The sequence below is a fragment of the Branchiostoma floridae genome, chromosome 1 (assembly GCF_000003815.2).
Source record: "Branchiostoma floridae strain S238N-H82 chromosome 1, Bfl_VNyyK, whole genome shotgun sequence".
NCBI classification, from domain to species: domain Eukaryota; kingdom Metazoa; phylum Chordata; class Leptocardii; order Amphioxiformes; family Branchiostomatidae; genus Branchiostoma; species Branchiostoma floridae.
In genome coordinates this window covers 10,461,379-10,488,830 of record NC_049979.1, presented here as the reverse complement: position 1 = coordinate 10,488,830, position 27,452 = coordinate 10,461,379, and the positions used below count along the sequence as shown (strand labels likewise).

The 27,452-nt window shown below is 40.4% G+C and overlaps 1 protein-coding gene across 3 annotated transcripts; it reads right to left on the bottom strand.

Annotated features, from left to right (window-relative positions):
- Positions 1-1,417: 1,417 nt before the first annotated feature.
- LOC118414886 (leucine-rich repeat-containing protein 9-like) lies at positions 1,418-27,452 on the bottom strand. 3 transcript variants are annotated; one of them, XR_004831037.1, is made up of 37 exons: positions 27,280-27,452; positions 26,595-26,825; positions 25,443-25,661; positions 24,881-25,021; positions 24,094-24,157; positions 23,772-23,842; positions 23,259-23,441; positions 22,356-22,511; positions 21,760-21,971; positions 21,341-21,472; positions 21,001-21,186; positions 20,548-20,671; positions 20,189-20,315; positions 19,697-19,757; positions 19,431-19,510; positions 19,044-19,180; positions 13,339-13,508; positions 12,895-12,961; positions 12,491-12,610; positions 12,255-12,314; positions 11,903-12,034; positions 11,584-11,709; positions 11,149-11,289; positions 10,763-10,940; positions 10,188-10,408; positions 9,849-9,971; positions 9,350-9,393; positions 8,557-8,688; positions 7,605-7,668; positions 6,827-7,014; positions 6,421-6,494; positions 5,796-6,013; positions 5,400-5,468; positions 4,768-4,893; positions 4,306-4,343; positions 3,495-3,642; positions 1,418-2,936 (listed from the first exon to the last, which is right to left on the bottom strand). XR_004831037.1 is itself a non-coding variant. In XM_035819165.1 (36 exons), exons 2-36 carry the CDS (start codon positions 26,712-26,714, stop codon positions 2,794-2,796), a joined length of 4,602 nt encoding a protein of 1,533 aa, XP_035675058.1. In that variant the 5' UTR covers positions 26,715-26,825; positions 27,280-27,452; the 3' UTR covers positions 1,418-2,793. The 3 variants fall into 3 exon arrangements, 2 of the variants coding, with proteins under 2 accessions (XP_035675058.1, XP_035675067.1); XM_035819165.1 differs by lacking the exon at positions 4,306-4,343 and having other exon boundaries at positions 3,450-3,642; XM_035819174.1 differs by lacking the exon at positions 4,306-4,343.

Below are 27,452 nucleotides of genomic sequence, written 5' to 3'. Positions count from 1 at the left end.
TGAAGCAAAATAACTGTATATCTGGTGAAAGCATATTCCTTTAGCTACAAGACAAACTAAGTTTCGATCCTTCAACTTCTCTGATTTTAAAAAATTAGAGGGAAAAAACATTATTTTCATGTAAAAAATAATGCAAAAAATCGGGCATTTTGGCATTGAAAGAAAAACATGAAGATGATTTTTCCGGCAAACACGACTGATACTGTCAGAAAGAGGAAAACCTAACGAGTAATCCAGCTAATTATAAAGAAAATTCTAGTACTACAGTTTTTTTAATCATCCACGGCGCGCGGCATTACAACTAGGCTTAACACAGCGCTTCAGAGGTTAATCTAGGTCACGAGCCTAATCACATTCAGGCGTAGGAATATCCCGGAAGTAAGACGCGGACCAAAACACAATTTGCACCGAAAACACACCATTTCCTACGCTTTTCAGCCATGTAACCGTTTAATGTCATTTCGCAGGAAATAATGAGAAATGTCAACTCAAACATGGACCCTCGGAAGCCTTTCGTCACTTTTTTCTCGCGCACTAGCTCGGACCCCTGTCGCGGAAGAACTGGTGTGTGCACCGTTAAGCTTATAAACAGATATTAACAAAAATCAAGCTTTTAGTGCTTTTAACATGGGAAACAAAAGGAGTTGCAGCATATCAATCAATTAAAATTGATCATAAAAATTTCCACAGAACAACTTTCCAAGTCCTGTAGGGAAGCTTACATATATTTAGTCTTACATAAGCAAAATAATGTCTAGTTTGACTGAAGCATATTACAATGTAGATACATGTACTGCTCCCAAGCTGTCAGCCTGGTAAGTTGGTGGATAATGTGTAGTACCAAATATTACGTGTGTAAACTTGACACAAAGTTGAGTTTATGCTGGTCACATATTATCAAAGATATTAATCTGCTTATTTTCTGTTTTCCCTTGTAATGGTTATTCCATATTTCCCCCATCATGTCAACTTGGTACAGAAAGATGTTAAACTGATTATTCCATCAACAAACTACATTTATACAACACCCAAACCTATTTCCTACGCTAACTCAGACATTCCCAGGTTTCCAGCTATAAGACTTCCGATCTCAGAGGACAAGGACATTTGCAACATAAAATCACAACTGCTGAAAGGAAAGGTACAAGAGATGTTTGGATGAAAAGAAAAAAAAAGAATGTTGATTACTTTCAGGAAACATTTGTGCAAAATAATGTACTAATACTACCCTGGGGCTTGCTATAAAGGCCTAGGAAAAAATGTTGTTTCCAGTTACCCAATATCCTTTGCAAAACCTGCCAACCCTATCCTTTCTGGGAGTTGACCACTGTCAAGGGATAAAATATTTTATTTAACACCTGAGTGATGAAAATTTTGTAGAAATGTTTTCCAACCTACGCATGTTTTTTTTCTTCTCAATGTTGACACTGTTATGTTGACAGCCAAAAACAAAATGTCCCTACCTACCAACCCTATATGTAATTCAATCAGGACCATAATTAGAAATACAACATTAGTTTTCCTAGGCCTAAGTCCACTACCTGAGGAATCCAATCAGTGACTACTATGGGCTTAATAGTCCATTCATATCTGTCATACCTCCGTATTAGTACATTTGTCTTATCAGTACATGTAATGACATGTCACTGATGTGTCAATTGGCTATGGCATGAACATATGATACAGTTTGATCAATTTTGATAAGTTGTAATAGTCAGATGTGCTTGAACTCCTGCAACTGATTGTTACCATAATATTTACAGGCTGCATCAATGGCTCCCCAGACTCAAATGTCCAACAATTTACACCTGCCCAGCTCCTGAGCATTTAACAAGAAAATATAGCAACAAAACTATCGAACAAAAAAAAGTACATTTAGGTGCCCCAGCTGCATCTTCCTGTGACTCCCTGAACAGACATTATCCATTGATAGCTGCCGTGTGCTATTGCATTAAGCATACTTGGATAGAGAATATTTCACTTAATCTATCTTGGAAGTGCAGCATCGTGCTAGAAACTACACTTTACTTCATTGAACCTAAATCTTTCAAAAATCTCCCTTGGGAAGCAAGGTCTCAACATTTTCTAGCTCCCAGTTGGGGAAGGCATTTTTAATGATAACATGGTGCTAGAAAATGTTGCAATAATTTTACCGATAAAGCTTTCACACTTTCATGGATACTACTAACAGTACTACTACTACTACTTTCACTACTAGTACAAAGCAACATAAGCTTCTCTACAGCAAAAGAGAACTACATGCACACGTCTTCAGAGTATGTACATTTCCAGCACAAGAGGCAACTGGCTGTATGGAAATTATTGCAATAAGGCACACAGTCACTTACTGCTGGATTAGTGGAAACAAGGTAGCAGCAGCTAAGGGGGGCACATGGTATATCGCTTAGCATTATATTCTATACATTTTAAACAGTGCACTGGCTACTATTCTACTTTTACTTAGATACCTTAGTAACTTAAAGGTAGACTTCTTAGTTTTTTTTACATCTTTTCCACCCTGTATGCTATCTTGTTTCATATAGATTGGTATATTGATCAGTGCTTGGTACAGATTTTGCTGATGAAGGAATGAGGTTACAATATAAGGGTTTGGGCGAACTACTTTAACATTCTCCCTGCTAAGTCAGCCTTTTGGCTTCAAAATTATACTGGTTATGAGATTAGGTAGCAAGGAGAAGGTTAAGGTTAGGCCAGTCACCCTTCCAAGGGCAATGTGTAAGGGCTGTTTAACAGATTAAACAGAAGAAGAAACACAGTGTGTGTATTGTGAGTCTATTTCCTAGGGTTATGTGGGATGTAGGGGACCTGGTGAGAGGGGTACTGGGAGCGGGATCCAGGGAGGTGCGCGTTCTGGTGACCATCCACGCGGCTGCCACCACCACTGTTACGGTCCGAGTTACGTCTCTGGGGCGGACCTGCAGAAAATATGCAAGTAAACAATATAAGGATTAGAGCAGACACATCACAACATTTTGTCACCTTCGCTTGAAAGTTCATCTGTGTCGGTGAAGATCATTCTGTAGCTAAGTTGAACTGTAATTTCCAACACAAAAATTGGAAAATCTATGACTGTCCAATGACAAAGACTGGAGTTGGACAGTAATTGGACCTGTTATGTCTCAAAATGTCACAAAAAAACAGTTGTTTTTCGTGCCAGAATTTTCAAAGAGGTGGTTAGGTTGTGTTAGTACAGGCTGTTAGCAAACAAACTTTCGTTCATCCAAAGTAGAATGTCTGTCAGTCTACATTTGCCTTTGGTTAGCATTTTTGTTGAGTTTGAGTTTAGTTGACTATTAGAAAACAAACGTTTATTCCAGGAGAATATCTGTGTGAGTCCACACACGCCTTTGGTTAGCACATTTTGTCAGTAGGGGTGAGGTGTCAGCTGCACAGCCATGCCAGACGCGAGCACACACCGCCTGCCCCACCTCTCAGGCTATCCTGTACATCATGATCGGTCTGCCCGCCTGTACCGTAGCTAATGGTGGTGCTCCAGTGCCTGTCTGGCGCCGAGTTCAGCTGCACGTTGGTCACCCTGATCATCCCATGGCCCGTCTGCACCTGTCCCCTGTACGGTGTGATCCCTGGAAGGCTCCCCTCCCCTGTGCTCACCATCGCTGGCTACATGGAAAAGACATTAACGAGAGAAAAAACTTAACCACTGGTGGTCTTCAAGCAAAAACTACAACCTAAAGCTTGATCCATTTAGAGAGCACATCTAAGACAACTCTTGATCATTTTAGTCTTACTTAGCAGTGGCAACAGAAAGGTCTGGACATCCTAAAGCTAAGATAAGGAGCCGATATATGTGAGAAGACAGGGCAGGCTACCCTGTCAGCTCTGTATGGCCAACATGCAGCTGGTGGGGTCATGGCAAGGGTGCCTACATGCATGGTCCGAGGTCAATGTGATCAAGCTTGTACATGCATGCTCCCAGACATTGGTGGGGAAGCCACACCAACTGTTATCACGGGTAGCATGAACAGGGACTGTCATGCATGGATACATATACATTGTATGTGTGCCCAAGCTTGTCCATGATTGTTCCGTGGCATTAGTGAGACCAAATGTTAGCATGGGCAGCATGATCATGAAGAAGCACTTTAATGCATGTTACTGCACCCTTGTAAACAAGTGTGCCCAGACATGTTGCCAGTCCTTGCTGGAAAAGGGTTATCAATATGCTAACACAATGATGGCTAATCTAGCTTGTTGAACTTGCAGACTTAAATACACGGAGAGAGGACAACAGAGGAGGGAAAATAGTAGAGGAAATCATCTCACTTCATCCTGGAGTGTCTACCCGCCCGTTGGATATACTGCTGTAGGTACAGGAAGTGATGGAAAAATGTAAATGTACTGAAGACAAGTGCCTTGAAAAACCTAAGGAATCATTCGGAATCAAAAGCAAAGGACAGACATGGACTCTTTTGACAGCAAGTACCAAAGAAGTCTGACAAAAACAGTAACAGAGGAGTCAAGTGCAATTAGCATCTTCAGGGCCTTAGAGATAAAAGATTTAACTGACCCTTTGACAGAAAAAAAGTCATCATTGGTCTGTTATAATTACTTTTTGTACTGGTTCCAACTAGAAACTGATTTATCATTCATTTCATGCATTTTATTGAAATATACAGAAAGTTAAATTCTGGAGCTGACATTGACTGTTCCTATGCTAAACCTTGTCACAACATACAAGAGGGTCAGTATCATGCATTACAATGCTGCTCCATGTCTATAGGGTACCTGCTGCTCCATAAAGTAGATCTCTGCCTTAGTCCTCTCCTCTGGACTGACTGGGATCCCATCAATGATGGTGAGGTGGGGCATGCGGTATACCAACATCGGGCGGTGCATCAGCCGTCGAGACACCTGTCAATAACAACAATCAGTATTCTTAATACCGCTGTCACATAGAAGAGTAGGAAAATTGATCAGCTGATGAGTCTCCCAGCTCTAAATGACATTTGTGGCCATAAAGCGCCTGGCATTCTCTCAGTCATCGCTTTTAGTAATCAGCCAATGTTTGCAGGTCACCAAGGCCTATTAGATATGATAAGGTAGATTTTCTCTGTTGATTTTTAAAATTGGATGACCTTCAGGTGATCAACAAATATGGTGAAAGCTCATAAACTCTGAACCATGAAGAGGAAAACAACATTTCCAACAAGATTAAGAACTCTCATATCATTATGCTGTCACAGTAGGTGTAATCAGGTAAGTGTCATTGCATTCCACCTTCCACTGGGCTTACTTCATTGTGGTTTACTTAATGAACTTGAAAAACAAAACAGCTCAAGTGACGACAATGTAAAACATATTATCTCCGCTACAGTGGGAGGTTTTCCAACATGAAAACAGACCAGTTAGATACTCACAGGGTTGCTGACCACTGACAGCTCGATCAGGTTGGGTAGACCCTCCAGCTTCTCAAGCTCTGAGATTTCCTGGGAAAAACAACAGTTACTGTGACATTTACAACTGATGTGGATTAGGTACAACACATACAAATGTTTGTCACCTCAACTAGGTGTTGCTGCTGCAGTGTGAGGCATGTGATGAATCAGCAATATTCAATTAGCATGTGATGGATACAAGCAAACCAAAAACTATCTTAAGAATTCCAAAGCAAGGATCCAAACAGACTGACTCCCTACAGTTATAGTACATTAAGGCTGCACTTATTCAATGTAACATGTACAACATAAATGGGAGAACAGAAAGAATAGCTAACTCTGGATCCAAACAAAGTGAAAGTTTCAAACTGTACCCACCTGCAGTCTGTTCATGCCCAGGTAAAGTCTCTGCAGGTTCTCCAGGTAGGACAGGTGTGACAGGTCCCTGAGTCTGTTCTCCTCCATGTGCAGCTCCTGCAGGTTCCACTGGTTGATGAAGGAGCCCTCCGCCAGAGCCTTGATCTTGTTCCTGTCCAGCACCAGCTCACGTAAGTCCTGTAACCCCTCCAGACCCTCCACCTTGGTGATCTCATTACCTGGGGCAACCAAGTGGTTGAGTTTTATTTTGATCTATTTTTAGCTAGTTACCTGTTGTATTATATTGCATTGTGAGTGTGTTTTTAGTGTGCATGGTGCACAGCATTAGCACTCTGTTGCCTGGTATACCACATTGTATTGTATTGTTTGTAATCCAAATAAAGAAAGACAAAAAGGAAAGAAAAACAGCTAGCCTTTAGCAAGATATTCTACTAGTGGTTGAGAAGTCATGAAATGATAATGTCAATATATTACAATACAACATATGGCAGTTTAAATAGCTAGTAACAGTTTTGATAGATGTTACCAAGAGCTAGTTTGAGACAACTGCAACAAAACCATATTTCCAAACAAATCAACATTTCATTTCATAAAGACCAAAGTTCTCATTAAGTTAAGTACTAACCTTGAAGGAAGAGAGCCTTAAGGCCAGTCAGCCTGCTGAGTTGTAGTGCTGCCATGTTGGAGATGTTATTATACCTGTGGATAAATACATGTATGGGCAGGTTACAGCAGTGTACAAATTGGTACCCACATGCATATCCTGCAACTTCACCCCAGGTGTGACATAGCTTAATGAAAATGTGTAATCAAACACAATGCAAAGTCTACCAAATTGGTTCTTTATTCACATCTCTTTTATGAGCAAACTTTTGAATAGGATTACTGGGTAAAACATGTGTTTTCAGTTACTGTATACTCTAGGAGAGGTATCCTAATATGTTTAACTACACACAATAATGAAAAAAAAGACAAATAACTAATTGCTCTTACATTCACATTGGTACAAGGATCTGTTTTCTATGACTCACCCCAGGTGGAGGACCTCCAGATTCTCCATGAGTGGAGTGAAGTTCTCCGGAGCGTACTGCTCCACCCCTGGGCGGGGGATGCCACTGATGCCAGCTGCAGTCACTGTCACTCGGGTGGGCTTCAGGTGCTGGGAGCCCTTAGGGCGGGCCACCACCGACTCGATGTGGTTGTGATTCAAACACAACACCTGTGCAGCCGTAAAATAGTCTCACCAGTTTAGCAAATAGATACACAATGGTTCTTAGCTACACAACCAAAGAGATTTTATCTACTGATATTTTGGCAATCTTTAAGCTACCATATGTTTAAGGCTTAATGGTAGACTTTAAGCCTTGAGGAAGGAAACCAAAAGGGGACGGAAATGTTGGCAGACAAAGTCTATTTGCAATGCCATTAAGAGGTCAGCTTATAATGCTTTTGTGTTTGCAGAAAAATACATACATCAAATACTGTAAGGTTCAGAAAAGAGTCACTTAGATATGCAAAACTGACACTGGACTCCTATTTTTAAAAGACTTCTGTATTGCTTGACCTACTCCGCAAGGAGGCAGGGGAGGGGATCTAGGGGACCTAGTCTTCTGATCTCACGAGACTTGACCTTTCAGTGATCCAGGTGTACCAAGCAGACACCAAAAATTTGAAGGTATGTGTTTACCTGTTTTCAAGAGTCACTGATTGAAGAATTATTCTATCATCTTACTCAGAACTGATAAAACTTCAAATGTAACACATAATACAATGTATATTCAATTTGGTACATTAACAGTTGTAACATACCCTGAGATTGGTCAGGTAGATGAGTCCACTGAAGGAAGTCAAGTTATTGTGTTCCAGGTTCACACTGAAACAAAATTGAAAACATATTGAAGACTTATAAAAATAATACAAATACATATGATGCAATGCTTTCTCTGCTTTGCACTTGTGAGAAAGAGTAGGTACATTGTATGTCAGGGCTCGAAATACTGGGTGCATGTGCACCCAGGTGCACCCAAAATTGGAGCTGTGCACCCAGAATTATCTTCTGTGGGTGCACAGGGTGCACCCAAATACAATGTATTTTCTTAGGTTCATGTATGTAAAGATATCAAAGTACACTAGTATACATCATATTCTTGACATCTAAGTGTTAGAAAGATAATAAAACTGTCTGTCATGGTACTTGTTTAAGAATTTGATAGCTTGTAACTAAGTTTTACTATTATGTTATTACTTAAATTTAACTGGCGCACCCAAAATTTTGTTGGTGCACCCAATTTTTTAAGCTGGGTGCACTAGTGCACCTAATCCCAAAAATGAATTTCGAGCCCTGTATGTGAACGCACACTATTACCGTACCAGTATTTAGCCCCTACTGTAGTGTTTGCATAATTGTGTGCAAGAAGGTCTATAAAAATGGTGTGGTCCTAGGTTCAAATCCCCTGACATGCTCCGATGTGGTACCCTTGGTAAAGACACTTAACACTAATTTCCTCACTTCACTCAGGTGAAAATGAGTATCTAGTTTCAGTTAGAGACATCTGTCCCTCAGACAGGACATTAAATGCAGAGCCATTGTTGGAGGAGCCACATCCCAAGCATTCTTATAAAAAAGAAAAGTCCATCACAGTGTGAGTGGATGAAATAAATCTGTCCAAATATGCAGTTTGTACAAACTTGTTGTGTTATGCAATGAGGAGATTTACCAGGCATGCAATACATGTATAAACAATCCCAGTTTCCGTTGTACCTTCTGAGGCTCTGGAAGACGTCCACCTTGCCCATGTCCACGTGTCTGATGGCCTGGTGAGGCAGGTCCAGCTCACGCAGCTCATGGAAGTTGGCATGGCCGATGTGCTCAGCCACAAAGTCCTGGGTCAGTCTGGGAAACATGGTCAAACAACTCAGTAAATAGGTCAATAGAATAACTGTGACTCTTGAAAACACATAAAACACATACCTCCAAATTTTCCAAATGATTTGATTTGAGTCATTGACCAGAAGCACACAGAAAGATAAAGGAGGCAGTTCATATCCAGTTGGAAGGTGCCAAGCTGAACCACAATGATAGCTGGGAGCTGCCCTAGTCCTGTTGATCAACGCGAGTCTTGGACCTAGTCTTGTGATCTCGAGACACTAGGCCATTTCATTGTCAAGGTGTACTGAGCAGACACCGAAAATTTGGAGGTATGTGTTTTACTTGTTTTCAAGAGTCACTGATTGAAGAATTATTCTATTAACTTACTTATACATGACTAATGAACCTCTTCAATGATCAGTAAATAGGATGTTGGAAATGACGCATCCTCATTTCATTTCTAAATATGATATAGACAACTAGTACCAAGCATCCACGTCATGCTCTTCTCTCAACGTAGTCATCTGTTGTTTTTTCAGAGAACTATGACAATCATAGCATTGATCTCATTGTCACCAAGTAAGGCATCCTCACTAGGTAACTTAAAAAATGCAGGGAATAGCATCTGTTCTCCAGGTATCTCATACCACTACCGTACACCATTAAGACCACTATCAAGTCTCACCTGCCACCAAATGTGTCCTTGGCTATGCCCCCTTCGGAAGACTCCTGTGAGAAAGGTAAAAACCATACTTCAGTTGGGCAGCAAAAAGAATGTTCATGATATCAGCACAACAATATAGAGTGTATATGAAAGACTCCAGTCAATCAGTCTGCTGCTGAATTGTCTTTATCAATAAAAAATCAGTGGCAAAGTCAACTGTCAACAACAATTAGATCCCATTTAACCAAGAATGGTACCTCACTTACAATGTGTTATTAAGCATGTCAAGGTGTTGTACTTTGCAGTTCCAACAAAATTTATTACAGTGTCTAATGAATGTTTGCTCCATGTTGCATAAGAATTGTGCCTATTGCATACAATTTCTTTTGAGACACAACTATATGGAATCCATTTGGGAGATATCATCCATACAGACTTACATGCTGCTAACACAACATCACTCACACTACTATAGATGTGTTCTTGGTATGCGCTAATGTAATGGATCTTCTGCACTTACAATGGCTACCCCATCCAGGGCCTTGAGTGACTTGAGATGGTACACAATGAACAGTCTGTAGTTCTCTGCCTGCTGTGCTACAGGGTTCCCAAACAGGTCCAAGATAACAAAGTTGGGAAGTGCCTGCAAAAAAAAAAATCAATCAGATAAGAAAAAAATGGGCATCTTCATGGAAAAGCAGGCAAGTATCAGATAGTTATTATTAACATAAAATGCACAGTTTCTTAACTTTTCTAATTGTACCTTGTCTAGATTTCTTTGCAACTCTGCTATTTTAAGCCATTGTCTGCCATATTGATGAACAGACATTGAATTGCAAAATGAAAAAAAGACTGCTACCTTGAGGTGGAAGATCTCCCGGATGTTACAGATGTTGTTGTTGCCCACATACAGCTCGATCAGAGCCGTGGCCTTCTGTAGCCCATGGAGGGAGTTGACTCTGTTGTTCTCCACAGACAGGTAATGCAGCTGGGTTAGCTTGTCCAGCCCCGCCCCATCCAGGGTCACTATTCTGTTACTGCCCAGGGACAGTCTTCTCAACCTCACAAGCTTGGAAAGACCTGGAAAGGCAGGTGAGTTTTACAGGAAGCCTTATATAGTTTGCTCAACAACAACAAATCTCATGAATGTAAACATGATGTAGTTTTCGTCTTGAATCTGCATTCTTCAATGATGATGCACATGACATACAAACTGAGGCTTCATCAGCTGCATCTATGGGAAACTGTATCTATGAAATTTAAAGTCTGAAAAACAAGTACTTTTCAGCCCACAAAACATAATTATGCACTGTCCTTCAGAGTCCATTGTGATAATGCCATCATTCACTTTCACATTATTGTTTAACCAGAACATTACAACTCTGGTCATCTAACCTACAGCTGTTCACAATTCCTCATTACTTCCTGACTGACCTTCCAACCTAGTCAGGCAGTTCCCCTCCAGACTGAGCTCCTCCAGCTGCTGACAGCTGTCCAGCCCCTCAATGCGGGTGATGTCGTTGTCGTTGAAGGACGCCCATCTCAAGTTCTCCAGCTTCTCCAGGTTGGACAACTTGCTGATGTGCTGTCCATCCAAGTTCAAGGTGGTCACCTGGGTGTGTAAGGAAAATAAAGATTATGTCTAATCTACTAGTATTTACATGGAAAATTCAACTTTACAATACAGAGTATTTCTTAACACTGGCACAGGAGATCAGGAGAAAAGCTCTTACATGTACGACAGGTGGTATTATGTTGTATGCATTGCATAGTTCAGGAAACATAGATTGCTGTTTTAACACTTTACAGCTGTAACTGACCTTGTTGTACCAGAAGCTGTCCTGTTCCCCTGCACGGTCAGGCTTGTTCCTGCTGACCTGGGTCAGGATCTGTGCGTACGGCGCCAGACTCAAGCTGCGCGGCCGTAACCCGTCTGTCCTGGAGTGGGCTAGTAACGACACCTGGTAGGACAGCAGGAAAATGTTCAACCTTGATAATCAATTGCAAAGTTTTTGATCGGACAAGTTTTATACCAATCACCTATGCCAAGAAAAATTTACAAATATTCACCCCGACAACTGCTTGGATATTGATATCCAGTTACACAGGTTGCACTTTTTCAACCACATTTACTCTACACACTACACATATGTTCAAGTTCATAGTGTGCTTAAAGAAATGACCAAGCTTACATTACCTATCAAGTAAAACAGATTAAAAACACATGTACTTTCCACAGTTTTAAGAAGATTCACCTGTGATATTCTGGAGCCTGCTGCCAGCCTCAGTGCTGCCGTTGCCTCTGCTTCTGTCACCGTGACACCGTTTAGCTTGGTCAGGGACTTCAGTCTGCCAATGGTCCTTAATCTGAGGTCATCAGGCTGGAGAAACATGTGGTATTCAGTATGGATTTTGATGGATAAGCGGTATGGCAAGCAGGGGCTGACTTAAAAATCCAAAAATTGGAAGAGAATTTTCCTGCCATCAGGACTTATAGTTCCTTCAGTCCTGGAGGCAGAAGGCAAAAACCTATGATGTTGAAATGTCTACAGCTAAACTCCATACTATCCTCACCTTCTGCCATGGATTCTGCCTGAGGTCCAGTGAGGTGAGGTTGGGGGTGTGCTTACGTAGGATGGACAGGTCATCCCTGGTGTTACTCAGCTCATTCCAGCTGATGTCCAAAGTCTTCAGGCGAGACAAGCCCTAGGAAACAGGACATTACCCTTTGCTTTGACACGAAAAAATTCTGTCTTAAATGTCATTGGGTGATAAGAAGAAACCCTTGGGGGGCAAGAGGCATTAGAGCAAACTGGAAGTCCTTTGCTGTAAATAGAACATTGTGTCTACAGCTGCCATGCATCAGCCAATGATGCCTGCACATGATTGATAAGAGGGAAAGCAATTTATTTTTAAATAATGATACCTTTACACCCTCCAGAGAAGTCAGCTTGTTGAAGCTGGCATCCAGGTACTCCAAGTTGGTCTGGGCAAAGGTATGAATACAAGGTATTAGAATCAAAGCAAGACTAAACTGAACTCTGAATATCAATCTCTGAAGTAACTAATCTTAGAACTAACAGAATACAAATGTCAATGCTATACCAAGTGTGCATAAAAGATGTCAATGCAAAGTGTGCATGAAAGATGTCAATGCCATACCAAGTGTGCGACATCCTCAAGTTTGTTGAGTTCGTTGAAGCTCACCACAAGCCTCTTGAGGGACGGCATAGAGGACAAGTTCTTGAGCCGGCGTAGACCCTTGGCATGAAGATTCAGCATCTGAGAAAAATATACTTATTGTAAGGAATACAATGGGACTACAACTGATCTAGTAGGGTGCTTAGAAGACTTGAAAGCATGAATCATAGCAATCAACATGGAAGTTAAAGCCTCATTGTTCCTGTTCATATCCTTTAAGATCCTATCACAGCCACTGCCGTAAGACCCTAAAACTCCCACCACACAACAACACCTAAGAAGCTACCATTGAGTGGTGTGGAAGATGTCAGTTGGCCTGAAGGAACAGCCTACTCCTAATATCTATTATGGCAATGTTAACTTACAGTCACTGCAGGTAAGGATGAAGCTTTGGTCATCTTCAAGACAAGATCTTCTGTCAACTCCAGCAATCTGTGGAATGAATAATGATGGTCATCAGGGTACGAGATGAAGGTGAACATAACATTGGAACTCTCAGGATATCTCATCTGAATTAAAGCAAGATATTCAACAATGAAGCATAGGATCAGTAAATATAAGTTCTTCCGAATTTCACATATGAATGCATTCATACCTTATACTGATATCTTGAAGATAGTGTGACATTAACACAGGACTATAAAATCTATTTTTCTTTGAACAATTCTTCCGGTAACCATGGCATACATTCATCAACTGCATTCCATTTTTATCCAACAGTGTAAAAAAAGGGGACAAAATCAATATCTTCTTAAAAGACAGAACAATGAAATCAAATATCTTTCAGACAGACAATATTTTCTTTCTACCTTGGCCTTGGAGTGATCTCTGGCTTCATCTGAAGAACATCATCATCCACCTGCGGGTCCTGAGGGAAGAAGGGCTGCTGGGGCTGAGGCTGGGCTTTGTTCTCTGTAGTGGTACTGCTGCTGGTCACTGTCCCTTCACTGCTCACTGAGAATGGCGATCTGGGCTTTTGCTATAGGACACATAAATATAGACACAAGGAATCACAACAAAATTACTGAAACATTGAAACGAGGATTGGAATTCCCACAAAAACTTTTGAAACTGTAGAAAATACAGTGGACACCAACTAATTGCATCACTGCTATTGGCATAAGTCTGGGATTTGCATAGAATTCTGAAAACCCAAACCATTTGCCATTCACTCCATTGTAAATACAATGGTATAATCGCATCATCTATTATGGCATAAATCGGACATTCGGGTAAAATATCGTCAGGTCAATCGCATACTGACCCGTAAATATGTGATAGAAAACAAGAAAAAAAGTAGAAAATGAACTACAGTGAAACTTGTTTAAGAAGACCACCCTGGGGACCAGTGCAAAGTGGTCGTTTTAGACACGTGGTCTTCTTGTGCAAAGAAAGAAAAAGTGACAAGATAGGACAGACACAATGACTTCGAAGTTAATGGCAGGCCCCTCCCCAGAGCGTTACTGAACGGCGCAGCGCCGCTCCCAAAAACTCTCCCGCCACTCCCCCGATTTGTAAATCTAGTGTTTTCTCTTTGTATTTTCGGGGATAACTAACAAAACCACCCGACTCTGCTCAAATTTGACCAAGAAATCGGCAAGCCTTCTCGGGAGATTCACAATAAATCCTTTGTTTTCATTGAAGCTGGCGTGGGGTAGGGTGGTATCTAGCGTGAAAAATCACAATCCTTTGTTTATGTCTTCTTGTTATGCTTGTAAACAATAGATGTCGGTGACTTTAGCATACGTCAACCTCATTAAAAACCTGTTTTTCAAGACGAAATCAAAGGAAAACCGATAGAAAAATAAAGAGCAGACCTGTCAGCACATGGTCAGCGCATTTTTAAGAGCTGAGGACTCCTAAACTGTTATTTGCAGTGATCTCTTTCCGACCTTGGTAAAAATCCATTCCTTGCTTTCTTCTTTCATCAAAATTTTGTTTATTTGTCAAATATAAGCTGCATTTTGGCCGCTAGTAGCTCGTAAAAATCTGTATTTCTAGCCGAGGCCTGGCTTGCCGGCAGCCATTTTTAATGAGGGTAATGAATATGCATGAGGTCACATGATGCCATTTCTAAGCTCTGATTGGTTAGCCCTAGATTCTCTGCCCTCTGATTGGTTTAAAGTAGGATTGCATTATATATTATGTTATTTTTGGCGGGAAGAGTTACCTGCTCAAAATAAACATATTTTGGAATGATTTACAAGCAGTTTTGTAGCTGTCTTTGTGACAATATTCATTAAAAATATAGCCTAGACTTTTTTGGTTGTAATTATGCCCTTCCCAAGCAGGTGGCTTCTCAGCTATGGGGTTGTGGAAAATTGTACTTTATTATATTTCAGCCATACCATAGGTATGGTGAAATATATTGTATTCGTAATGTTTCTTTCTTTCTTTCTTTCTCCTGTCAAATCTTCAAATCAAATCAACTCCGCCATTTTTTAACCGATTGACTTGAAATTTGGCACAAAGGTATAGTAAGCCAATACCCTCAGGTGATTTTTTCATTTTTTTCATATCTGCCTTTAAAATGATTTTATTGAGGTTTTTGTCAATTTTTATGTATATTTCGGGCTCCTGTACCCTGGTATTACAGCCCAATGACATGAAATTTGGTACAGAGGTGCCTTAATCATGTGCTCACCTAGATTCAATAACAGTTTTGGCATACGGTACAACAAAATGCTTAATTTTGCGATTTTTGGCCATTTTTTGACCAAAAAAGGACATTTTTGGCTCCTGTAGCCTCGTTTTACAACCAAATGATCTGAAATTTGGTATAAAAGTGCCCTTCAATTATGTGCACATAAATTCAATAAAAGTTTTCCCATACGGTACAACAAAATGCTTAATTTTGCGATTTTTGGCCATTTTTTTACCAAAAAATGATATTTTTGGCTCCTGTAGCCTCGTTTTACAACCAAATGATCTGAAATTTGGTATAAAAGTGCCCTTCAATTATGTGCACATAAATTCAATAAAAGTTTTCCCATACGGTACAACAAAATACTTAATTTTGTGATTTTTGGCCATTTTTTTTTACCAAAAAAGGACATTTTTGGCTCCTGTAGCCTCGTTTTACAACCAAATGATCTGAAATTTGGTATAAAAGTGCCCTTCAATTATGTGCACACAAATTCAATAAAAGTTTTCCCATACGGTACAACAAAATGCTTAATTTTGCGATTTTATGGCCATTTTTTTGGGGACAAAATTTGGACATTTTTTGCTCCTGTTCCCTCGATTTACAACCTACTGACCCGTAAATTGGTAAAGGGGTGCTCTAGATATCTATTCAAATGACCCATGTATAATTTTTGGCATGGACCACTTTAAAATGATATGTTTGGGATTTTTTTGGTCATTTTCCAATGGCCAAAGGGGTCAACGACCTCAAGGCCTATTGTTGCATGAGGGAGATGGCTGAAATATGCTGTATTTGCTCTCAAGCAAATGTCGGCCTTTCTAGTGTTTCTTTCTTTCTTCTTTCTTTCTTTCTCCTGCCAAATCTTCAAATCGAATCAACTCCGCCGTTTTTTAACCGATTGACTTGAAATTTGGCACAAAGGTAGAGTAAGTCAATACCCTCAGGTGTTTTTTTCATTTTTTTCATATCTGCCTTTGAAATGATTTTATTGAGGTTTTTGTCAATTTTTATGTGTATTTTGGGCTCCTGTACCCTGGTATTACAGCCGAATGACATGAAATTTGGTACAGAGGTGCCCTGATCATATGCCCACCCAGATTTGATAACAGTTTTGGTATACGGTACAACAAAATGCTTAATTTTGCGATTTTTGGCCATTTTTTGACAAAAAAAGCACATTTTTGCCTCCTGTACCCTCGTTTTACAACCGAATGACCTGAAATTTGGTATAAAAGTGCCCTTCAATTTTGTGCGCATGAATTCAATAACAGTTTTTCCGTACAGTACAACATAATGCTTAATATTGCAATTTTATGGCCATTTTTAGACAAAAATTGGACATTTTTGGCTCCTGTTCCCTCGTTTTACAACCAAATGACCCGAAATTTGGTAAAGGGGTGCTCTAGATATTTATCCAAATGATCCATGTATAATTTTTGGCATGGAACACTTTAAAATGATATATTTGGGAATTTTTTGGGTCATTTTCCAATGGCCAAAGGGGTCAACGACCTCAAGGCCTATTGTTGCATGAGGGAGATGGCTGAAATATGCTGTATTTGCTCTCAAGCAAATGTCGGCCTTTCTAGTTTTTATTTTTATTATGCCAATGTGTTTTAATATTGTTGTTTTAATATCATGTCAAGTTGTATTTCATACATTTTCAATAGATTTGGTTTATAGTTTGCATTGAGAGTATACTTACTTGCAACATGTACATGATGTTCTTTACAGGGGGATTTCAAATTGTCATTTATTAAAATTTTGCACTTAAGTTAATTGGGCTTGATTTTCTGTTTCTTTTAGTCAGTAAGATTTTACAGCTTTAGTTTCAGGAGAAGACATAACATTGCAAATTCATTAAGGCAAAGTGCAACTGTTATACAGCTTCTCTGGAGGAGGGGGTGGGGAGAATCACACTCTCCGGACCACTCCCACTCATAGCCTGTGACGCTGCACGTGGCGTTGACCGCCGTAAGCTTCATTATAACCCAGCACCACTCCCCTAAAAATTTCTGGGGAGAGCCCTCAATGGTCTTTAAAATAGTTTAATTCCACGAACCTGTACATTTGCACATGAGAAACATTATCACTGTTGAACGGTCTTCCTGTATGATTCATATAGTATTGTTATACCAACTGATGTAAAATTGAAACGTTTCCAAAATTTAGGGCTATTCTTTCAAATTTTTGTTGCCGGAGCTGCGTCATTTTTCCCGCCGGCATTGTCTGTCAAAAACTTGTGAATGGGCGACACCGTCAAGACAATGGTCCATATTGCTACAAAAACATCGCTGTTTTCAGTGGAGAACCCGACGCCCCACGAGCGTTTTAAAATGCAATTTTCGTGTTAACAACGCTAATTGCCTATCTTTTTACTTTGTGAATCACAGCCAACGGGTCAGAAATAAGTTGGGGAGCTTACCGCCATAACAAAAAAGCACGCGCACACACGCCCGACAAGACGGGAACCTTCTTTCAAATCGGCAGCACGGCAGAAAAATAAGTGGTTCATTTCAACGCTGTTACCCATGAAAATAATGTGGGTGAGTTTGTTTCTCTTCTGGCGCGGGTCTTAAAGTCTCAACGCTGCCAAGAAGACGAAAATTTGCCGAGAAAAACAAGTTTAACCCCACCGACGCTTCTAATCATGGAGATGTTGACAAATCGACGCTTCACTAGAAGCAGGGGTGAGCAGTTTCTCAAAAAGACACACATACACCTTTTATTCTCTAATGAAATGCGTTATAAAGTTATAAAGATATCTTATATCTGTTACCTTTACTTTAAACAAGTTTTATGAAAATAAATTTGCATTTTGTAGGGTTTAAATGTAGAGTACAATAACAACCTACGCAACATTTCTACCTACACTCCAGTGGACTTTCCCAATGACACCGATTGACCTCTTGGGCGCCATGTTTGATTTTGGCTCGGCGCGATACAGAACCCAAACACACAGATTTTGCCGTTATTTCCCGGCAGTTATGATAAAAAATCGATGATGTTATACCCTTAAAAATAACGCAGTGGTTTCGGTAACATTTTAGTTGCCAAAACACAAGCCAATTTTAGCGATATTTCTCGCGAGTTATCATGAAATATCGACAGTTGCTACAGTCTTGAAAATGACGCAGTCGTTTCGGCAAGTTTTCTTCGCCAAAACACAAGCCGATTTTAGCGGATTTCCCGCCAGATATCATCAAAAATCGAGGCCACTACACACTTGAAAATGACGCGGTCGTCTTCGGCAACATTTCGGTCGCGGGCGGACCGGATTCGGGGTGGTCGCGGTCACAGAAGACAAGTGGTCGCTTTGGCCACGTTGCTTAATGCTTGTGTCTATGGGGAGGAAAATCGGGACCGGCCAAAAGCGGTCGTAATAGGCCGATGGTCGTCTTACAGACGTGGTCGCTTATACAAGTTTCACTGCCAGTTATATAATACCAGTTTTGACATGTGTGTGTATGGTTATTTCAACCCTGAGTCCGTAACCAGCACCCCCCTCCCCCGCCGATCGTTTGGACTCTCCTAGGGTTATTGGACTAAGTCGGGTAAACGGGTAAAATTCGCTGACAAATCGATGATGCCAATAGCCGACTTCTACTGTATATAAATGGCTTAAAACTTGGTAATCTTAACAAATATACAGTACTGTAGGCTTGGCATAGGAAGGAAACAGGAAAAAATCGTGACAAGCACTGCAAAGAATTTCTGACTGATATCTCCACAAGATAGGTACTCTTTCAAGCTGCACTATTTCCTTTAATGAACAAATTAATACACTTTTAGGTCAATGTGTATACAAAATAGATAAAACAATACAAACATCTGAAATCAAATCAATTCTGCAGAAAGGCTGCTTACCCTTGTGATGTACTCGAAGTCGATGACATACTCGGGCATGACCAGCTCGTGGTCAAACACGAACCACTCACACTGCCGACCACTGCAGTCACACTCTGTGTGGGGACCGCCTGAGTTCAGGATACTGCTTACAACATCTGGGCAAGACAAAATACAGATATCAACAATGTAGGAAAGACCCTATCTTTGTCATTGACTTACTTACTTGTTACTTGATATTATCAGTTATCGACTACAAGCTGATTAATCGAAATACATGTGTTCTTAAACATTTTTCAAATTGTTGAAGAGGGAGCACGTATATCAACAATACAGGAAGAAACTGTTGGCGAATCCCACGTTTGAGTGCCAGCTAATCAAATGCTGTAAAGTGATGATGGTACATACCCTTCTTTGGACTTTGTGGTTCTTCTTGCTTTCTGGGTCTGAATACTGAGTCTGCTTCTGGGTAGTTCTCTTTGCATATACTGTAAGAGGATAAAAGTACAACGTTAAAAACAGTGCACACTGCCCCAGGTAGTCTTTCAGCATCAATGTCTTCTTCATAAAAAGGGCATTAAAATGGACAGGGTAAACTACCTAGGAACAAAGAAACATCAGGTAATCCTGCAAGGAAATGTATGTAAGGATATACAAAGAAATTCTCAACTTACGACTTGCTATCCTTGGCAGGAGAACTCTTTCCCATGTACACTTTGCAGACAATCAATTGTCCTGAAAAACACGACATCCAATCATTGGAGAAACATGATTGTGACGATAGATATCACTGCAAGTATGGAGAATCAAAATTTGATGACATTCAAACTGATACCCAGTTCTAACCACCAAACAACTTATTTGAAATAGAACAAAAATGAAATGAATACTTTTTAGAATCCTACATCAAACATGTACTACGCTGATAATAATCTGTCTGAAGACAAAAATAAACAGCCATTGTGACATATCATGGAAGTAGAAGTAAAAGTGATCTCAAACCAGTTTAGCTCAAATGAATTCAATGAACAGATGAGCTAGTCATCCACTGGTAGTAAAGACAAAGAAGACTGATGCTATATGCAGTATTTACAGGTTCACAGTGCCAGCTGAGGTGTTCTACTATGTTAAATGTGTGCCCCATTGATTTCAGGACACCACCGTACCATGTCTGAAGGGACAGGAGTCTGCTGCAGCTCTGCCCTTGGCCACCTTGAGGTGAAAGTTTATCCTGTGCTGCTCTGCCAGACTCAGGCTGTTGGACAAGGGGATGGCACCATCTCTTCCTAGTTGCTATGATATAAGGGAAAGGAAGATAATGACTATTTCCAGTGCAAAGTTTGGAAAATACACAAATAAAGAGTTCATTGCCGTTCTGTCTAGATAACATGTCAAAATGTGAGGGTTGCTCATTCCTTGACAAAGACTGTAGTTGGACACTTGAAAATGTTTGTAATTGAAAGTGTTGGTAATTACACTTCAACACTGCTTTAGTTGATAACTGGATAGGTGTGTTTTCACCTACCTGATAGGTGTGTGAATCCATGAACCCTTCCTCCAGGACTCTGTGTGGATCAGTGCCAGCCCCCGGCAGCTCAGGGTCCCACACATAGAACAGGTACTCCAGGTACTTCTTGAAGGCATTTGTCCTATTGAAATAAAGAAAGTGGCCTTGATATAGGTTCCCTTACTGATAGTGAGTTGGGTTCCCTCCAAGCGACTGATCCCCTTAGTATAAAAACTGTATCACATGTGAATGAAATAGCTACAACAAGGAGAATATGTTCACAAGTCCTACTTTCCCTTTGTGTTGACAATGGCAGTCCAATCCTGCTAAGATGCTGTTACATACATAAAATGCTTATTTTGACATTTTACAAGATTAAATATCATTAAATATCAATTGCTTCAGAAGATTTCTCTTGCTAGCCATATTGCTAACCAGAAACAGTAGTTATATGAAAAAGATACCGCTCACTTATTGGTATAAGAAGCGTTGTCTGACTTGTCCGATATGGCTGCTGTGAGTTTCTCCTCAAACCTGGTCCTGAGGATACGGTTGTGCACTCTGGTGATCCGATGGATTTTAATACCCAGAATGCCCTGCCCCTTGTAGTCCCCTGCACAGAACCTGGACAGGATCAGGTCATGGCAAGAGTTGAACCTGCAGGAACAAAGTGAAAGAAAGCGGAAGTTACAAAGTCAAAGTGACACTGAAACATTCACTTAACCTGCACAGAACCTGGACAGGTTTATCCCAGAATGTCATACTTAGGTCATTGCTAGAATTACACATGAAGCTATTCTGAATAACTTACCACACATCGGTAGACCTGCCGTCTTCAAACCTCACGTTTCCTCCCGTCTCCAGCTCGGTCACCAGTCTGCGAACTGTCTGCTCTGACACAGACTTGATCCTACTGCAACTGTCTTCATAGAAATCCTCCACCCTGGAAAAATACATACACTAACATCAGCAAAAACTATGTAGTGTGTCAGAAAAACAAATCTTAGCTTGCAAATTTTTGCCAAGAACTGCTTGTAAAATCAACCAGTTAGTGGTTTACACACCTGGCATCCATACTTTTTTTCAGTTTGAGGTGAATCTATATTTGCAATTTTGCGGTGACCTCTTCGGTGAGTATCACAAACGATGCAGATTTTCTGTCAGTAATACACACCAACAACAAAAGAAACTGCAAAATCAAGTTCCTTCAAAGTTAGATTTAGTACTCACTCCTTGAGTCTCTTCTCCCATGTCATGAGCCGCTGTCTAACAGCGCCCATCTTGGCCTTGAGCTGGTCCACTCTTTTCTCCTTCTCTCCTTCCTGGTCGCTCTCGGTGCCACTCTCCTGTCCATCCTCTCCTTCATCTTTCACTTTCTCCTTCTCTACCTCTTCCTTTGGGGACGGAGCACCCAGAGCTATCTCCTCCAAATCTCTCTCCACCTGATGGCAGATGCACAGACACATAACATTCAGTAAAGTAGTGACAGCCTGATTAAAATGACTGATGAGAAAATAGATGATATGCAAGCTATACAAATGTGAAATGTAGCTTGAAACACTATCTGTGACCAGCACATAAATGTCTACATTATTGTAAATGTTGACTTTCATGGTGGATTCAAGTTTGCAGGTTTGCTTTGTGACCTGACCTCTTTATCGCAAACTTAAACCACTGCGAAATTGATTTTGTCCTACTCCCTTGTTTTAACCACAAACTTAAGACCATCTAGACCAATTTATTTCCCCCATGTTGCAAAATTAAATCCCCATGAGCTTATTAATGCATCTACTATCCTACTATTTTGTTGCTTTTCCTCAACTTACAGATTTGATGCAGAACTGAAGCGCCCTCATCCTTTCATGTGGGGACTGCAGGAGGCTGTGTTTCTGCTGCTGAAGCCTGTTGAGCATGTCCATCATGTTGCGCTGGATAGTCTTGACACGCATGTTGTAATACATCTTCTTCTTCACAACTGTAGTCTGGGGTGTTAAGTATACAAATACACTTTCAATCTATTCATTCGTCTACTCAGACCTTCCAACAGTCACAGTCACAGAGTAATACTATGATTAAAAAATATATTTTATTTTTTTTTTATTTCAACTTTATTGCAGGCCCTTGGCCCATATCACATAAAAACATACAATACAACAATACACATACACTTTATGTACAATAAAAAAGTTAAATTAGCCTGGGCTTTTGAAAACAAGATTCACATAGTGTGTCCAGAATTTGCTATGCAAGAAGGCATCTGAGTGGTATAGCCGGGAGATAATGTTGTTTGTAGATGTGGCGATGCGTTGTACAAATGCATGCGTTAGTTTTCTCCTTCTAGCTACAAAGGTATCAGTCCCATGTGTCACAAACATTTGGCTGGCACTATCTCTCGTTCGATAACCTAACACAATCCTAAGAGCATTGTTATAGGCTACGCGTAGCCTGCGAATCGTACCCAAGTTATACTGACACCATAGCTGAGCGCAATATATCGAGGAACAATATGCATCAAAAAGGACGCGCTTCACTCCAGGAGAGGCGAATCGGAATTTTCGTATCAAGGAATTGGCTTTGGTATAGAACCCTCTGACATGATAACGAATTGACTCATCATCAGACAGGTCAGAGGTAATCTGGTTACCCAGATAGTTCACAGATGTAACGTACTGCACTATGCTTCACCTTTACCATTATGCTTTGAGTTTGACAGAAGATGCAGTACAAACCTCTGCTAAATCCTTGAGAGCCTTGCTGGAGACATCGAATGCATCGAGCCTGGTAATGTTGGGCAGATGGTACAGGATGTGTGTGGAGTAGTTACACAGTAAACACACAGGGTTGGGCAGGTACTGTGGGTCCTTCAGACCCAGTGACTGGAGGAACTGCAGACGGATCAGGTTGGTCAAGTCCTGGGGAAGACAGGATGTACAATATAAATCAGGATTGGTACTACTGGTAACTCTCTCTCCCGTAGGTTACTGGGAATACATGATACAATGCACATTATGATTGATTATGATTAGTAAAAACAGAGTTTTACCAAGGTTTATATTGAATGCTGTAGGCCATATATAGTTGTACAAACACTTTCTCACATTGGTTAGGTCCAGGGAATAGTACAATACACATTGATTTTTTGGTTATGAGTGGTACAAACACTATTTTACCATGGTCTATATTGATGACAGAGGCAATATATAGTGGTACAAACACTTTCTCACATTGACATGGTTTCTTACCTTAAAGGAAGCAATCCTATTGCCAGAGAGGTTCAGTGACTCTAAGTTTACAGCACAGTCCAAGGAATGACCTATGATACACAGAAGAAAATACATTGTACATTCTCATCTTTGCCTCATATAGTAGTGTAAGTCATTTAACACCATGAACATATGATGTCTTGCATTGCATTTCCATGGCAATTTTAACTACAAATTTTTTTCTTTCAAACATTTCCTTTCCCCTCCTACTGCAAATTTTTATCCCAGAAAACTTAAACATCAGCTTAAAATACTTGCTGTGCCTGATAACATTACATACAAGAATATCACAAATACTCACCAATCTTCTCAATGAGATTGTTAGCCAGATTGAGCTCTCTCAACCTGCTCAGTCCCTGAAGTCCCTACAAATAAAACGACGTGTAAGGCATAACATTTCACAATACCAAAATACCTGAGACAACATTTTAGTACATTTTGTATTTTCAAGCTTGGCTTGAGTGGAAGTTAAGTGAAGTACAATACGTGTATTTTATTCCTTATTCAGGTGCTACGAATAATGTTTAAGATGGCTAGATTATATCCCCAATATGTCAGCTATCCCTGTCAATACACTCCTTTAAATAGACTGTACAGAATACGCTAAGAGATTTCAACTAGAAAGGCCAACATTTGCTTGAGAGCAAATACAGCATATTTCAGCCATCTCTCTCCCCTTGCAACAATAGACTATTCCAAAATCACCCATGTGCAACAAATGGAACACTTTTGCTTAAAAGTCACATATGATCAAGGCACCTCTGTACCAAATTTGAGGTCATTCGGCTGTAATACCAGGGTACAGGAGGCCAAAATGTACATAAAAATTGCAAAAAACATGAATAAAATCATTTTAAAGGCAGATATGGAAAAATTGGAAAAAAAACACGTAAGGGTATTGGTCCACTCTACCCTTGTGCCAAATTTCAAGTCAATTGGTCCAGGAACGACGGAGTTGATTCGATTTGAAGATTTGACAGGAGAAAGAAAGAAACATTACGAATACAATGTATTTCACCATACCTATGGTATGGCTGAAATATAAAAAGTTTAAAAGCAGGGAAAACTATCTCAGTTGCAGTACATACCTCTATCATTGGTATTTTGTTGTCAGAAAGCCACAAAACCTCCAGCCTCTTGAGATTTCCCAGGCCTTCAATCTTGGTGATCTCATTAGAGTACAGAAACAACTTCTGTAGACTGGGGTTGGCCTCCATACCACTGGTTTCCTGAAATCACAAACCAACATATCTTAGTATACTCCTGCGTCAAACTAGGTTATGCATGCGTCTAAGGAAGGTCAATGTCAGGAACACCTGTCTGTTATCACCTTACATGTGCCATTACTGTAAGAATTATCATTCTCACAATCAGAGTCTTATATAATATAAAAACTCTGGATGTGATTATACATACATCAGACTCAGGGGAAGGGGTATTGTTTTCAAAGACTGAACCATATGAATAATGTATTCTATATGAACATCAGCACTCTGATACTTCTTCAGCTGTTCTCCTAATATGTACAACCAGTCTGAATTCCCAAAGAGACCAACAACAAAGGTACTAAGGAGGTTATATAACCTGCTTGAAGGTACAAACTGAAAGGCAGTTAACATCATATACCCTCACTACACAGTTTTGCTGTACCTTAAGTTTACACTCCGACACCCACAGTTCCTTCAGCTGTGCCAGATGCTGCAGCCCCTCAATCTTCCTGATGTTCTGTCCATTGATTCTCAGGCAGGTCAGGTTCACAAACCTGTCCAACCCCAACATGCGAGGCATGCCCGAGAAGAACATCTCCAGCTGAGTGGTGCCTGTGACCTGATTGTCAAGTTTCTGGAAATTCAGCCCATTGGAGATGCACTTTGGGGATAATGAATAAGTAAGATGAATTAAAATTTTGATTAAAGAAATAACTATGACAACTGCTAAGCCATGTTAAAATATCAAAAGTTTTGCCTACTGAATAAATCCTATGTGCTTGAATGGTTGAACATGATTTACATTGTATTTTTACTGCCAATGTCAAAGATAAAACAAACTATCTACATGCACACTTTGCAGGTTGGTATCTTTTCACAAAATAAGGCCACACTGACTTAATTTTATGGATGACGTCCATGTGTGTATTGGTTTTTGCCTGTTCTCAGAAGAAGAAAAACCTGTGGCTACATGTCACCCAAACCTGGTCAATCAGAATTCTATGCTCGCTAAAGGATCTTCTTTCCAGGGTAAGAGGCACAAGGTCAGGGCATGGGGCCACAGCGCCCTTGTTCCCCTCTATATACAAGAATAGCAATAAAAACATTATTGAAAGGGCAATGACTGTCTCTTACAGTCTGACTAGAGGTGAACATAAGACAAACAAAGATTTGGAAAGAATAGAATGGTCCTGTGGTTTTGCAGCCTTTTTTTTCTTCTTTTTGCTGTATTTTGCTTTTTTCACTCTTGGGCATTAGATTCAAAGGGTCCATTGAGGATGTCATCCATAAAATTAAGTAGGGGTGGCCTAACTCATAAATAAGTTATAATAAGTGCAGCAACTGTAAGCTGTTAGACTTGAATAATATATCATTTCTGACAACATGGCCAAGTAATCAATAGAAACCAAATCCAGTGGTCTGGTCCAATATCATGCTGTGCCCCTTATCAAAGCATTAGCCAATGCAAGATAAACTTCAATGAACAGTGCCTGTTTTTACTTTGTATGAGGTAAGCAATACCATATGTTATTGCCAAGTAACTGACTTCATTGATAAACTGAGAAATCCAGTGTTGCCTATCAGCAGGACTTACTATTTCCTTCAGCACATCATCTATCTCCTCCTGTGTCGGTGCGGCCAGCTCATCTTTCTTCTTCCCACCAGGCTTGGAGTCCGCTGCCTGGCCTGCAGAACGGAACCTGCTCAGGTCCATGGTTGGTGGATGATGTGTAGTTTGACGTCACCCTCTAAAACATCAGTCCCTGGGGATTGGTGTCTGCTGCTGCAGGTCTTCACCACTGATGAACAATGGCTCCCCGGGACACTGTACATCCATAGGCACATTTGTGTTGAGTAAAAAACTATTGCTTTTGCTACTGATTCAAAGAAATAGACATTTGCATTGGCGTAACTAGGAAACATATAATGCTTTTTAATATCCAAAACCTCTTTCTGAAAATTATGATCACCAGCCGTCCTCATGTGAAAAGGACAGGAGGACAGAATTCTACTCTGCTGCGTTGGCGTAATATAGTTACCTCGGATTCTTTCATGTACAAATTAAGTACATGTACAGCATTATAAGAAGCTAGAATTATAGGAACCCCACGTGCAACGATCAAGTCAGAAACAAATGTCCAGTCCCATCCTATGGCGCTAGCCAACTATGGCCCTAGCCCTGCCCCCCTCCCTACGAAGTGACAAATTTGTCGATGGCAGCACACTCATTTTCCGTCCAATTAGCCTCCTTAAATGAAGTCAGCGAGATGTCTACTTACGTCTTTATCCTCTCAGCCCTCAGCTAAGACATTTCCCCCCTTAACTCTGACATTGTCAACGGTTTAGTCAACACTGATCCCACAACTTGATCTCCTCTCCGCCATCTTGGATGTTTGTTTGGGACGGAGATAACTCCTGCTGATTGGACTAAAGCGCTCACGTGACTAGTGAA